General features: G+C 39.7%; 5 protein-coding genes across 8 annotated transcripts; 2 read left to right on the top strand and 3 right to left on the bottom strand.

Annotated features, from left to right (window-relative positions):
- Window positions 1-53: 53 nt before the first annotated feature.
- Window positions 54-1,868, bottom strand: LOC124202656. Its single transcript, XM_046599004.1, has 2 exons — window positions 1,697-1,868; window positions 54-1,619 (listed from the first exon to the last, which is right to left on the bottom strand). Exon 2 carries the CDS (start codon window positions 1,509-1,511, stop codon window positions 267-269), a length of 1,245 nt encoding a protein of 414 aa, XP_046454960.1. The 5' UTR covers window positions 1,512-1,619; window positions 1,697-1,868; the 3' UTR covers window positions 54-266.
- A 237-nt stretch (window positions 1,869-2,105) lies between these two features.
- Window positions 2,106-3,477, top strand: LOC124202660 (transmembrane protein 243-like). The gene is made up of 3 exons (XM_046599011.1): window positions 2,106-2,417; window positions 2,485-2,643; window positions 2,739-3,477. The coding sequence occupies exons 1-3, from the start codon at window positions 2,319-2,321 to the stop codon at window positions 2,853-2,855; spliced, it is 375 nt and encodes a 124-aa protein (XP_046454967.1). The 5' UTR covers window positions 2,106-2,318; the 3' UTR covers window positions 2,856-3,477.
- On the bottom strand, window positions 3,136-10,598 carry LOC124202650 (plastin-1-like). 3 transcript variants are annotated; one of them, XM_046598994.1, is made up of 11 exons: window positions 10,371-10,598; window positions 6,167-6,334; window positions 5,969-6,091; window positions 5,718-5,857; window positions 5,421-5,628; window positions 5,096-5,356; window positions 4,772-4,951; window positions 4,490-4,665; window positions 4,276-4,415; window positions 4,063-4,214; window positions 3,136-3,988 (listed from the first exon to the last, which is right to left on the bottom strand). In XM_046598994.1, exons 1-11 carry the CDS (start codon window positions 10,461-10,463, stop codon window positions 3,716-3,718), a joined length of 1,914 nt encoding a protein of 637 aa, XP_046454950.1. In that variant the 5' UTR covers window positions 10,464-10,598; the 3' UTR covers window positions 3,136-3,715. The 3 variants fall into 3 exon arrangements, with proteins under 3 accessions (XP_046454950.1, XP_046454952.1, XP_046454951.1); XM_046598996.1 differs by lacking the exon at window positions 10,371-10,598 and adding an exon at window positions 6,480-6,908; XM_046598995.1 differs by lacking the exon at window positions 10,371-10,598 and adding an exon at window positions 6,477-6,597.
- A 363-nt stretch (window positions 10,599-10,961) lies between these two features.
- On the bottom strand, window positions 10,962-12,812 carry LOC124202654 (origin recognition complex subunit 5-like). 2 transcript variants are annotated; one of them, XM_046599003.1, is made up of 6 exons: window positions 12,678-12,812; window positions 12,171-12,606; window positions 11,548-12,110; window positions 11,330-11,445; window positions 11,135-11,197; window positions 10,962-11,041 (listed from the first exon to the last, which is right to left on the bottom strand). In XM_046599003.1, exons 1-5 carry the CDS (start codon window positions 12,765-12,767, stop codon window positions 11,149-11,151), a joined length of 1,254 nt encoding a protein of 417 aa, XP_046454959.1. In that variant the 5' UTR covers window positions 12,768-12,812; the 3' UTR covers window positions 10,962-11,041; window positions 11,135-11,148. The 2 variants fall into 2 exon arrangements, with proteins under 2 accessions (XP_046454959.1, XP_046454958.1); XM_046599002.1 differs by having other exon boundaries at window positions 10,962-11,197.
- A 48-nt stretch (window positions 12,813-12,860) lies between these two features.
- Window positions 12,861-14,419, top strand: LOC124202659 (dnaJ homolog subfamily C member 25 homolog). Its single transcript, XM_046599010.1, has 2 exons — window positions 12,861-13,330; window positions 13,400-14,419. Exons 1-2 carry the CDS (start codon window positions 13,219-13,221, stop codon window positions 14,293-14,295), a joined length of 1,008 nt encoding a protein of 335 aa, XP_046454966.1. The 5' UTR covers window positions 12,861-13,218; the 3' UTR covers window positions 14,296-14,419.
- Window positions 14,420-14,432: the final 13 nt, after the last annotated feature.

The raw sequence follows: 14,432 nt of genomic DNA, 5'->3' as shown, positions 1-14,432 counted from the left end.
TATAACAGGGGATAAACTAGACATATAACTTACGCTGAATAAGAAGGCTATAGTTACAACATGTCAACCTTGGTTATTTATTGCTATGTTCAAACATGCATAAAAGCAGCAGAACCACAAACAAGAAATTCGAGAATATCTAAAGATGCAATCTTTGCAGTAAATTTACAATTCGTCGACGACAATGTAAAACTGCGACAAAACAAAAGGAGCTAGGAAATTTATGACAGAAACTAATGAGACAAGGAAAAGAAAAACCTTTCTCTTCATTCGGAATGATCGAGTAGGCATACATAAACGGATCGGGTGGATCGGGATAGATTGGGCACAACTGTTAACCGAGCTGTTAACGGACGGACGAACGACTGAGAAGGATTGTTTCCTCTTTTGAAAATTTCATCTGGGTCGCATTGACACGGAAGGAGAGCGACACGTTTCATGACCATCAAACACAAATCCGGATAATTCTTCAAGAAGTCCTCGAAGTCGGCTTGGACAAAGAGCTTGCGAAAATTTTTAACGATGAACTCCAACGCCATTTCAAAAAGCGGTTTTGTTGAGTGAAAGTTAGACCAAACCAATAAGTTGACGACGTTGTCGAGTCTCAGCACTCGTTCCTGCAGAGCTTCGAGACAATCACTTTTAAGGTTTTCGACGGAGTATTTATCTGCAGCCTCGAAGAGTAATTGGGTGATGTTTTCATCTGCGAGTTTGGGTGCGCTGCCAATGTACAGGTAGTCGAGAAGTTGCTGAAATATTTCCAAATTAATATCAGTGATGGTCACTTCACGCGTTTGGGACTCTAGGAAACCCGACTGGAACATGGCCGAAAACACCGGGCTGCCGACTGAAAGAATTAACATGTGGGCACCAATGGATTTTCCATCTTTGAAGCGAAATTGGACATCACACCGATGTTGATCGTAAAACATACTGGCAAGGCCACTCATTGTTTTGATGACGTTTCTTTCTATTTGGAACTGGGTCCCGAAATCTATCCAAAGATTGATGAAGTCAGGCAATTTATAGCTAATCCACTCCACTCTCCATTCATCAGTAGCATCTTTCAAAAGTTTTTCTTCCATTCCTAATGCAGATTCAGAGGTGTAAATCCACATGTGCATAGGACAAATTTCAGTTTTGAGGGGATGAAAAGAACTTTTATCTATCTTCTGTTTTGGCTCAGTTTCACCTTCATCGGCATGATCATTCCCATTGTCATCTTCATCAGCATTATCTTCTGATTCATCTTTGTTAACTGATTCTTCTTCTGTTTCTTCTTCACTTTCGCTTTTAAGTTCTTCTTGGCTGACATTCTTAATAGCAAAATTTTTTATTGGTGTAAGGGAATTTTCAAAAATCATGTCAAAAGTTAAGGATGACTTTAATACATTGAGCGTAAAATAATCACAACAGAAACTCTTCTCTTTGATTTTTTCTGTTATTTCCCATCTGATGTTAAATAATCCACTTCGAATTTCTCTTGCCTTGACTTTGGATGAATTTGCCATGTTACTGACGGACGAGATGAAGTCGTTCGTAACAGGTTAAACAGTTGGATAAGCAAATCTTCCAGTTAGTTAGATAATGAATTCTTCTTTTCAGTTGATTTTAGGATTCTGTCAGTCAAAAAATAATATTGAGCTCCAACGCCACCAATAAAGAAATTGATTTGACAACTATTTACTATAACTACCTCTTTGATGCATGTGTTTTTATTTCTTGGAATATTAATGATCATTAACATTAAGGCTGATGGAGAAATCAGAATTGGTTGAGAATACAAGGTGCTTGGGCAGTTGTGCTTGTAAATTCTTGAAAGCCAGGCGCGTGCCACATGGCCATTGGAACTTTTTCACTTTTTGTGATCATTGTTGTCAGATGGTCAGTATGCCGCTGAACAACATTGACCATATTCAAATAATATCAATTACTTACCACTTTAAAAAAACTAGGTTTGATTTAGAATTTTATGATTTTTAATTCAAATATTTTCATCATCTGATTTCAAATTATTCAAAGATTTCATTTTCAAATCGACAAAATGCGATAGTTGGTTTTGCTTTTATCAGTTCTCGTAAGATGGCTTCATATGTTATTCATTTTCAAGGACCAAACAAATATTCTGAATACATTGTCACTTTCGTTCGCAATAACACGTCAATTCGCCCTATTACTCATATCAACGTTCGTCATTCAATCGTTAAGTGTTTGATGGATGCACAAGCCCTCAGTCTCTTACTGATATTAGTGTCTTTGCCAGTTGCCTTAGAACAAACTTGGTAGATTTTGCTTTTGTTGAACCGCTGATTTGTAAAATGTCGTACACTAACGGCACCTCAAATAGAGGAGGATATGAGCAAATTGGCCCTGAAGCACCGCTTCTAAATACTGGCCCATCTTCGGACGGTTCTAAAGTATTTTTAGTTTCACCTTTCTGTTATTTTTGCATAATTGGATTTTCTTTTGTTTACACCTCGATAGGGATCAAGATTGGTCCATTTTATCCTTGGTTCCATTACTGCTGTTATTGTAGTCAGTACCTTTATTGGTTCCTTTATTTTTCACAAAGAATCATCTGTGGCATTAAATGTTTTCTTTGCATCTTGCATCCTTTTGACTTGCACTTCAAATATTTCCCTGGTAAGTTCTTATTTCCTCTATTTTGCGTTGAAAACATTTTGAAGTGTTGTTAAATAATCAAATTCTACTGATGAATCACCTTTATTTCCTTGCAGATGATTTGGTATCGAAATCAAGAAGTCACCTCCATAGTTCGTTTCATCATCCACTTCAACTCGATAAACATAATATTGCTCTGCATATGTGCCAACTTGTACCTTCATGGTTTCTAGCCTTCAGCTTCTTTATGACATTTGATTAATGACGAACAAGTTATTTTTTGTATCAACTAAATAATGTGTAATGCCAGCAGAAAAGAAATAACAAGACTGAAAAATTGATTTTTTTGTAACTATTTACATATTCTTAAATGAATTCAAACTGGGGGGATGGGAGGGAGAACTTAGAATATTTAAGAAAACTTATATAGTTGATAGCACTCAATGCAAGTCATTTGTTATTTTGGATAGAGGACAAAAATGCACAGAAAAAAAAAATCATTTTTTGTTGTTATTTTATAATTTTTCTTATAATAATCGGGAAGCAACAAGACTTTTTGACAATTAAAAAATTATGGTTTGGTTTGGTCCCCGGCTGTAGTCTTAGTAAATAATACCGTATTTATATATCCTTCATCTGGGTGGATATACACACGTATGGCGCCTTTTTTTTTTCCTTTCTTAAATCTCCCACAAGTAAACAAACACTTTGATGACGATACAATAATCGACGACTGACATACAAAACAAACAAGAAAAAAAAAAAAAGAAACAAGCACACACACTTAGCACGCACAGCAAGCCGTGGGATATAGTATAAAGGTAAAACAAAAAAGGAATTTGGGAATAAGGAGGACAAAAAAAATAATAATTCAACCATTTTTGAAATGTAATCAATATTAAACGGATGGGGGTCAGCATGAAATGTATCTCCAACTGTGATGGTCTGGAAAGTTAAGCGGATATTCGTTTTTTTGTTTTTCTCTATTCTTACCGCATATAATTCGTCTGTAGCCTTCGGATGTTGTTTAGGCACTCGTCGTATATAGTATAGTTGTTGTTGTAGTAAATAGTAAATTGTTTTTTCTCTCCCCTCAATTGTTTTTGCTGTCCATGCTGGGAACGTAATCTCTGGCCATCAGAGTCGAGAAGACGGTCATGACCATTTTTTGCTTGACTTCAGTTATATCCTCTGGCAGAGCGTAGACGCGGGCGCCAATCTTTCGTGCCATGGAAATGGCGTACTTGGCGTTGGCTAGGTTGTCCTCATCCGGCCCGCCCTCTCGCACCAGCTCGTAATTGATGGTTCCCGGTTTGATGCAGTCAATCAAGTCGATGACCACTCGTGCTTTGGCGATGGAAGAGTCCTGACGATGGTCGACAGACGGTGACGAATTAACATTTGGGAGGTTTTTTCAATTAAATTATTTTGTTTTGTTACCTGGAAATTCCTGATGGATGTTGTTTTCTTGCCCTGGGCCAATTTGTTGTTCACCCAGTCGATGATTTCCTTTTCGACGATTGGACTTCCAGTGTCGGCCAATTGCGTCAGAATAGACAACGTGTAGGCTCGCATCAATTGCCAGATCAAAGCTGTTTGGAATTGGATTCGTGTGAATTTCAACTTATTTTTAATGATTTGATTGCAAATTACCGAGCGTCAAGGTCGGATTGCCGTCGCTAATGTCTTTGCCAGCGATGCCGACCAGTGAGAACTTGAGCTGTTTGCCCAGTTCCACGGCATAGTTGCAATTCTCCAATTTCTCCATGAATTTCCTCAACTTTGAAAATTCCCTGGAAAAACAAAACAAAACAAAACAAATTAAATATTCCGGAATTTTCAATTGAGTACAAACGTCTCGACTCACTTGTGCACGCGATTCCAGTTGACGATACCGGGTTTGATGACGTCATAGAGCTGAAAGATGACCAACCCGTCGGCCAGATCAGAATAGAGCCAATTGACATAGGGAGCCACACCCAAAGAGTTCATCCAGTTGCGGTATGTTTTCTCTTCACGACTCTCTTCCAAATTCTCCAATGCCTGAAAAATAAAGGAGTGAGGTCATGTATATACTCTCTGTGTTCGTGACACGTGTGTGATATCAAATAATCCACCACAAGTCGAAAGAAAAGAAAACTGTATGTACCTCGAACGGAACGGATGAATCGGCATGAAGGGCGGGGTGATTGTTGAAAAGGTTAGCGACGAAGGCCAAATTGAGTTTGTAGACGCCATCGACAACGTCCTTGGGCGTCAAAAAGCTGCGGCAGCCGAGCTTATCCGCCTGCTGGAGCATCAACTCGGCTCGGCGCAACAAATCGTTCTCCTGCACAAGAGAAAAAATGAATTTCCAAGAGGTCACTAAAGGTGACAGGTGTGTGATGAGGAAGAAGAAACAGTTGGCCACAGCCGCAACAGCACTGAGGTTTTTAAAAATAATTTCCCTGAAGAAGAAACAAACTTATAATACCCTCAAGGCTTCCATCGTGACGCCAGCATCGAGTGGAGCGATCTGCTTCAGCAGATATGTATACACTTCAGAGTCGGTGATGTCGCCGGAGAAATTGGCGCAGCGTCGGTTGGTGCCCGACTTTTCCAGCTGGAAGTTGACCCAGCGGAGGAGAATGGCTTCGGGCGAGAGTTTCATCAACTCTTCAATTCGCTCATTGTCGCCCAGCAAGTTGGTCAAGCCTGGGCAGTGTTCCAGGGTGATTTGATTAAACAACCCAATCTATCAAAATTTAAAAAACAAAATTAAAAACAATTCTTTAGACTGAAATGAATTAAAACCTTACTCGAATAATCTGCCAGAGGAGACCGAGAACCAGGTGAGGTTTGCCTTTGCTCAAATCGTGAGCGTCAATGTTGACGATATTGCAGCCAATCGACTGGGCAGAGTAGAGGGCCAGCGTCAAATTTTCGTGCATCGTGTAGACCGTCAAATTCTTCATATTGATGGCCCGCTCGTCGATCGTATCCGGGCACGAGTGATTGATGATTTTGCTTCACGAAATAATTTTTAATAAAGAAAAAATCGGTACATAAGAAAGTTGCCTATTTTGATAGCTAGTGTTCATTCATTATTCATGTACCAGAGTAGAATACCATCCTTGACTTTTTCAAAGAGACTCCGACCGGTCGAGCCAATAGGCAGCAGGTGTTTGAGGTCCTTGTCCTCTCCGAGGTTCGTGTTGATCCAATCAGAGAACGCCAATTGCTCTTCCATTCGAATCTTTTTAGACAATCAATATTTAAATAAAATAGGAAACATTTCCCCCTTTCCAAAAGTGAAGGGAAATTTCATCCACCGTTAGACCACGGTGGATTCATTTATAATTCCTACCGTGTGAGTGGTGCCTTCCGACGAAGCGTTCGAAGTGCCGCCGAACGTTTGCAGATTTTCCGTCTTCGACACGACTTTTTTGAACGTGGCAGCCACATCCTGCGACTTTAATTTGGCGCACAACTATAAGAGGAAAAATGATTTAAACCGTTAGTTTAAATTGACACTCGGGAAATTTTTCTTTTGAAGATAATTTACGTGTTCAAATTCTTCAAATGATAGTCGCCCTTTGCCAGGTCCCGACTGTTCCCGGTCGACCTCTTCGATCATCAACCGGACTTGGTACGACGGAATTTTGAATCCGCAAACATCCAGCGCCTGTTTCAACTCTGCCAGTTCAATATACCCCGACCCATCTCGATCAATCTAAAAATAAACAAAGTTAAATTAATAATTATTAAATAAAATGATTTAAATAAGTTAAAATTTAAAATAATCCTTCAAGAAAACATTTTCGACTCTCACTAAAAATAAAAAAACAACCACACTAAATCAAAACTCCAACGACAACCTGCTGGTAGTAGTGAGCATCGCGCAAATCACGACGAAACTCGACCAAACTATCCCAGCGTTCAATGTTGAGTATTTCCATCGTTGTCGAACGTTTGTCGAGTTGGTTTCAAGACTGAATCAGAATCTCGGCACGACTTGAGGCTTTAAGGCCCATTTTTTTGGGGCCCGGCCCTAAGTAGTAGCACCTGGGCAGCAGCAGCAGCAGTCGCTCTTTCTGCCCTAGTTTATTGAGAGGAGCCGAAATAAACGGACCGACATACACAATGGACGTGAAAAAGAGCCTCGTTTTTCTTTTTTTAAAGCAATCATTGCCCTGCGAAACTATCGGGAATGGCTCGGACCGTGACCGACAGAACAGGCACACAAAAAAGGGGAAAGAAAAAATCTTTTGACGTAACTCGCCCTGGCCGTCACAACCGGGGCTTCACACAAACATTTCCAGTTGCAAAATTTCCCTGTGCGTGTGTTGTTGTTGCGCCGTGTGTTCTTCTTCCGCCGAAGCCCCTGGAAGGTTCTCTCCAGATGGTACCAGTAGAGGGTACCCCCATATGTTACGTTACAAAACGAGTCCTAGCTTATAAAGTACCAGTACTTATACTGCCATGTACTCAAAAAAAGAACAGCCCTCCTTCATAAATCGGTCACGCACGGAATCAGATCTAGAACGGATCCTCTTTCTCTAATCGCAAGTCTTTGCTCTTTTGGATAACCAGCGGCTAAAGAAGAAACGTATTTTATATTTGCACACACACACGTCTGATTCTTTTCTCGCCGTTGTTAATCCACTGACACACTCCACTCCACTTTAGGCTGGGGGAAGAAGATGTGCAACTTGTTCGTCGATTATTGCCCTGGCAAATGATGATACGGATGAAACGATCGGAATAAAGGCACAAACTCTCGTCGAGCGGCAACTGGAAAATCAAGTGCCGTGCTGTGCGGTGTGACTGTAACAATTGCGTTCCGCGTTCGTGAATCGCAAATTGTTTTTTCTGACCAGAAGAAGAAATAAAAAAAAACTAACGCTATTAAATCATTTCTTTTCTAGAAATAAGAAATAAAAATCGTTTTTCCGAGTACGTGAGTCCGAATCAAAGGAGCGTGTGTGAGCGTGACGCGGGTAAAAAGAAATATTCAAAAACAACCGAAATTATTGATGAAAATGGAAAACGCCGTGTGCCCCACATTATAACCGAGTCGTACAAACATCTTTTTAATTCTTTTGTGTGCACAAGAGTCACGCCGACAACACGATACTATTATGGGGGAATGATAAATAAAATAAAAAATTATGTTTAATCGTTTCCTGGTGGTGGCCAAAGCGACAAAGCAAGTCCTTTGCGGGAGGTCACCAATCCTTGGGTGTGTGTTCTAGTGTGTCACCCAGCATGTAGTATCTTTTTTTAAATGAAAATAATAATAAGTCTGATAGCGGAGGGGATATCATGTGACGATGAATCAGCTTTGGGCTATTTAAGAAAAAAGGAATTAGTAATCGAATATCGGGTCATTTCCTGTTGACTGGCTAAGTAGAAAATTTTTCCTCGGCAGCAGCTGCTGGCGCTTAGGGAAGTCGACAAGTGGTCGGAGGAACGATGGGAATTCCAGAGAAAGTTGTTTCATTAGTACCGCCTCACTGGACTTTAGATGGTTACACAAATTTATAGACTTGAAAAATTAGCAGAAATATTTTTTGGTGGTTGGAAAAAAACTAAAATAAAACAGTAGGATAGAGAGGATGACACTCTATGATGGAATGACAACAACAACTCAAACAAAATACCGAAAAAGCCCCTTTTTTTTTGTTTCGGTCGTGAATTTTTTCTTCTTTTGTCACAAGTCCCTCGGGGCTTGAAAATTTTTGAACGCGGTTTTCACATTTAGAAATATTTCGGCTCTGCTAAAAAAAAAACAATTTCATTTTCTATTCTTTCGGCATTCCTTTAAAAAAAAAGGGTTTTATTTTTAACTTTTGTTTCGTTTGGTCAAGATATTACAAAGTCCACCATTCTTCCTTTTATGCGGTAGTTGTCGGTACGCGTGCGGATCGTACGAGCGTGACCTTCTCCGAAAAAAGAATTCCCATTAAAAATCCTGAAAAATATTAAAAAACAAAAAAGGCAAAAAAAGAAGAAAAACCCATGCGGGAGGCGGCGTTTGTTCAATTCTACCCCCCACTTTTAAAAAAATAAAAAATTAAGAATAGTACACACGTTGTCGGTAGCATATGCTTGGCCAACATGCCGACACAGACCTCCCCTACCTTATATACACCCTATTCAGTGCACAGTTGTCCCCTAAACTGTCAAACACACACATTAGGGCTTCCAATTTCAAGTCGGATAACCAAACAACAACTTGGAATTTAAAAAAAACCCACACACGAAGAGATAAAGTAAAAAGTTATTTCCAAAGCTGACGATACACGAGATGACGTAAAATGATGGTCACCTCAAAGTCAATCAATGCTACAGTTAAACCGAAAACAAAGTCCAATATAGGTATAAGCAGATTAGCTAGCCATGTCCGACCGGTTATTTCTCTACTTTATACGACAAGAGACACAACAAAGTGACAAGTAAAAGAAACGATAAGATGGCCAAGAATCTAAATGGTATAAATTTAAGAACTTTTTGGGGATTTAAAATATAAAATTGAAAAATAAAAAGGGGGAAAAAAATCTTCTTAAATGGAGAGAGGATCAGCAGCTGGAAAGAATGTTGGAAAAGAGATATGTGTGTCGGTTGGGGGGAGAAGAAGAAGATAAAAGAAGAAGAAGAAGGAAGGAAAGATGAAAGAAGAAGAAAAAGGTGGGGGGCCTTGAATCGACCGAGGCTCGGCTTCATTTCCATAGCGGGAAACTACTTTACCAAGGCCATATAAGGCACACACAAGACTGTTTTTTAAAAAGAGTCAGAGGAATAACACAAGAATCTTCCTCACGCCAAGACACTCCACTTGTTTAAGGGCAAAAGAATTTTAGGGAAAACAATAATTATCATTTTTCTTTTTTAAACCTTTTTTGTTTTTTTCCTTGAGGCCAGAAAATCATTCTCCTGTCTTCGCCTGTTATCTAACGCTCTGCCACTAGTACTTACTTGACTTTACTACTACTTGGGGAATTATTTGTTAAAGCCTCTCCAACTGTATATATCACGCAAAATGGCAGAAATGGGTGTTTCGACATCGTGACGCAATCGTCGGAATAGCGGCGAATGGGAAAGTGACGACAGGATGTCCGGTCGTGTGGGTTTTTTACAAGAAGTCCACACAACGAAACGATTCAAGAAATGTCGATTCGATAAGAGAAAAGTTAACTAAAAAAAAGAGACGTCCATATTTGGCGGCGGAACTACAGAAAAACGTGACTCATACCGATGCACAAGTATCGGTCGCTCAACAATCGAATCAAAGCTGGAAAACGAGTAAAAATTATCGTTGACGACTTTTGCTCTCAATTCAAAAAACGGATACGATAAAAACAAAACAAATATAACACACACGTATGTACTATGTGGGCTATATCAGCAGGTAACGATCACATTTTCCTGTGTCGAATCCCACATAGCTTTTGGAAACGACCGAGAAAAATTCAGACATTCGAAAAGAATTAAACATTCTTTTATCGTTTTCTCTTTCCTCGTAAGAAATAAAAAAAGAAATAAGGTTTTTCTTTCTCTTTTTTCGCCGTGTCAGGAATAGAAATAAGGAAAGTCAATTAACTTAGGCGGGGCTCTGACAGTTGAGACCTGTCATCTGCTACTCAAACCGAAATTTTTCGAGAGCTGGTATAACCTGATTAAGCTAATCAAGCCACACAAATACCCAAAAGATTGTGGTGATTGTGAAAATAAAAATGGAATATAACGGTAATAATATCCACACTCACGCTGGCAAACTGTTCACGAAGTTCTTGTCGTTCTTCTTCGGAAAATTTACGTATATTCGAAGAAGCAGCTCCATTCCACTGGTGTAGCGCCATCTTACTTGGCTTGACGTCTGGCAAGGCACTGTTGCCGTCGTGTGCTCGCCGGTTTATTTAAAAGCCCCAAGCGGGGTCTTTTTTCAAAAAAACGTTTGCGGCTTGGCCCTTCCCACTTTTCATTTCCTTCCCCCCTCTGTGACCCCGCCCTCGACGTAGCTCTTATACATGTGCCTTATCAGCTGCTATATATTTTTTGTTGGGGCGATTAGAAATCAAACAACGCCTTTTACACACACACGACGGTAAATAGTATCCGCTTAGGGGGGGAATCAACTTGATATCGCTTCACCGAATTACAGAGACTCTTATGACCATATGTGGTCTAATATGATAAAGGGTTTTTTTTTGTGAACAGACGTCGGTCAGAAATCGTCTTAGTCATGAACACATTTATATATAATTGAAAAACGTCGCCTTTCTTATCTTTTTCTGGGTTGTAATTTGATTACTTCATCATTCCGACACTCGGTTAAGAGTTTCAAAAAAAAAGAAAAGTTTAAGAAATGAGGTGTGTACTTGTTTGTTATCTCTTACTCGAGGATGTAGGGGGCGGGGACACGGGTTTATAAAGAAAACTTGAAGAAAAAAAAAGAAAAATTTTAATAAATATAATACAAGGCTAATTCTCTTCTTTTGTTATCAAGTGAGGGAAATAATATACTGCCTACAATTTAAAGCAAGATCAAACAGTTGTGTCGTAGAGGTAACGTCCCAGCTCGAAATTCACCGTCCTGTAATCAAAAGAAATTTGTGAGCATTTATTATTGTAATCGTGTCAAGTAGTTTAATCTTTTGGTATCGTAAAACATGGACTAGATTAACGGTTGAACTCGGAGGTAATCTATTTAAATTTAAATGTTTACCTGGCTAAACTTCTGACTAGATCGTAACCGGCATTGCACCGGTATTTCGGAACTCCTTGAAACATGGCCGCTGATCCCGTGTGTGTGATGAGCTTTAGGGAAACCAAAGTAGAAATCTGTGTGTCGAACAACGAAGAGGCGTCACAATCTCGAACGTAAATAATTGGCCAAAAAATAACGCGATTAACAACAACAAGGAAAAAAAAAAGAGCTCAGACCTGCACAAATATATTTAGGGACGGCGTAACTCGTTCCTCAACGATCGAATAGAAAATGGCCATCAATCGATCGATGGGGAAGACTTTGGGTCCCATCAAACGGGCGGCGTTGTGCAACTTTTGCTTCTTCAATGACTTGAGACCTTTGTCTTTCTTCTTCCTGCCTTCTTTGGCTTTGACGAATAAACGACGATCGTAACGGGGCGGATTGTAACTCGCCAGATAGGCAGCGATGATAAGGAACTTGGAGAAGAATGGAAGCTCCATTTTCAGGCCTATTTGGGTCCCGCATGCATCAGGACCTCGGACGTAAACTTGGTTCAGACTGGAGCGAAGTTTCGGTTCAAGATGTCGCCATAATTTCACTGATTGAGTTTTGTCGATTTCGCCCGAATGGATGGGCTCCATAAAGGCTTCCCAATGCTGCGCGGCTATGTAGCGAAGTTCGCAGAAATCGCGACAAGCCACCAGGAAGACACCCAATATCATGGAAAGATATGTCTGGTAAAGAGATGAATGTTCAGGTTGTCGGCATTCCTTCATCAGTAGATCCAGAATTTCTTCTACAAAATTTGAGAAATGGTTGATTAAGATGTTGTGTTTACAATTGAATCAATAAATACCTTTGCTATACTGGGGGAAAAATATCTGTATGGGATCGAGACTTCCAGTGCCACACCGAAACTTCTCAAAGGGGATTTCTGAAATGAAGATGATGCAAATGTTGAGACCTGTAAACTCTGGGATTTTGGTCAGTGTTGGGATGATCATTCCATCACTCAAGTCTCGCATCCTTTCGGCCTTATCAAGTACAATACAAATCGGTCTGGTATCACCAAGCTGCTTGAGGTATCTGGCAAATTCATTGGCATTGTCACATCGTTCTTGACTTCCCAGCTGTTCAAGGACAGATTCATAGAGAAAGCGTGGACTGAGGCATTCAATGCAGTGAATTGCTGCATACTGAACATGTTCCACAGATTCAATCACTCGTTGGACTACTAACGATTTTCCGGTTGACGTGTGGCCATATACATACAGGAAAGGTGGAAGGGCATTCTGCAAATAAATTCAATCACGTTCTCATAAATATTTGACGTAAACATCCCAAGAATCATAACAAGTCTCACGCTTTGAAGGATATCCGCCAAGATTTCAATTTGTTGTTCTCGATGAGGTATTTCAGCTTTTAGATTCTCTTTTATGGAATTTATTTCCATTGTTTTTCTCGTAGCTCTTTCACTCGCCAAAAGAAACTTAAAAATCAAGATAACAGAAGTGGCGAATTCGTAGCGGGAGAAATGAAACGTAGACATTGCCAGATTCATATTCAGAAAAATGAAACCAATTTCTAATTTTTAATGAAATTACTGAAACTTTTCTAGCAAAATTTTGTCTTGCTAAAATTTTTTTAATAAATTTGATAATAATAAACTTAATGTTACGTAAGTAAGCTTTCATCTCAATTTTTGTCCCGTTATTATTACGTGGAACTTGTTGGCTGACAGGAATGTGTGTCGTAGTCTGCTATTCCTGTCACTTTTACAGTTTGTTCAGTTGGGTCAGTTTGCTCAATGGCATGTGCCGCTATGCTACTTGTTGGATAAACTGCAAAAAATTGTAACTTTGACTGTGGATCGATCGTATTAGGAATAATTGTTTTATAAAATAATGAAAATGAAATCATATCTATTTATTGTTACCTTCTGCGTTTTTTTGAACGTCTCATATGTCCATTCCTTGATTGAAGGACTCTACTGTGGAGTCGAGAACTGTTACGATGGTGAGCTATTTCGTTAACCTAATTTTAAAACGTTCAGTAATAACGCTTTCTCTTTTTTTTTAATTTTAGTGCTTGGTGTGACGAGAGAGAGCTCTAGGAGTGCTATAGGAAAGGCTTATCGAGTTCTTGCAAAGAAGTACCATCCTGATGTGCAAGGGCCTGAGGTGACTAAAGAAGAAGCTGAGAAGAATTTTCGTAGAATAGCCACTGCCTATGAAATTCTGAGTGATAATGCCTCCAGAGAAGATTATGACTACATGGTTGACAATCCAGAAGAAATGTACATGCATTACTACAGATATTACAGACGGCGTACAGCTCCAAATGTCGACATCAGATTGATTCTTGCTGTGTGTGTCACCATCATTTCTGGGATCCAGTACTACACTGCCTGGGAACGCTATGATACTGCCATAAAGTATTTGACCACTGTGCAAAAATACAGGATACATGCACTTGAAATTGCCAAGAAAGAAGGCTTGTTCAATGAAAATACCAGCAAGAAAGTCAAAGACAAGTCCAAAGAGAAGGAGGAAAAGGAGCAAATTATTCGAAAAGTCATCGAAGAGAAAATGGATATTCGCGGAGGCTATTCTAAACCAGACTGGAAGCAAATACTGTGGTTCCAGCTCATCATTCTGCCCTACACCATCTACCAGTACGTCCGTTGGTACATTATCTGGGTCTACAAGTTTGACATCCGAAAAGAAGAGTACGGTGAAGAAGAAAAGTTGTATTTGATCAAGAAGAACCTGAAGCTTTCTCAGCTCGAATTCGATGCTCTTGAGGACCATACCCGAGAAGAATATCTCGAACTGGAACTTTGGATTAAGTCGAATGCAGTCGATTGGAAGGCAGAGAAGGAAGAAGATCTGAAACGAGAACTCTCTCAATCTGCTCGCCACAAAGCGTACAGACGTTACATGAAGAAAGGAACGAGCCGACTCACCTTTGACGATTCATAATCAAGATATTTGACAAATTAGGTGGCTTCATCATCCAAGTTCATCCCGTGTTGTGATTTACCAATCTCATATGACAGTGAGTCTTTTCACGCCCTTGTTTGACGAAATACAAAAATATCAAATTGCAGTTATTGTAA

Source organism: Daphnia pulex, chromosome 9, assembly GCF_021134715.1.
Source record: "Daphnia pulex isolate KAP4 chromosome 9, ASM2113471v1".
In the NCBI taxonomy this organism is placed as follows: Eukaryota; Metazoa; Arthropoda; class Branchiopoda; order Diplostraca; family Daphniidae; genus Daphnia; species Daphnia pulex.
Note: the sequence above shows the minus strand (reverse complement) of the source record. Positions and strands in the feature narration are given on the sequence as shown.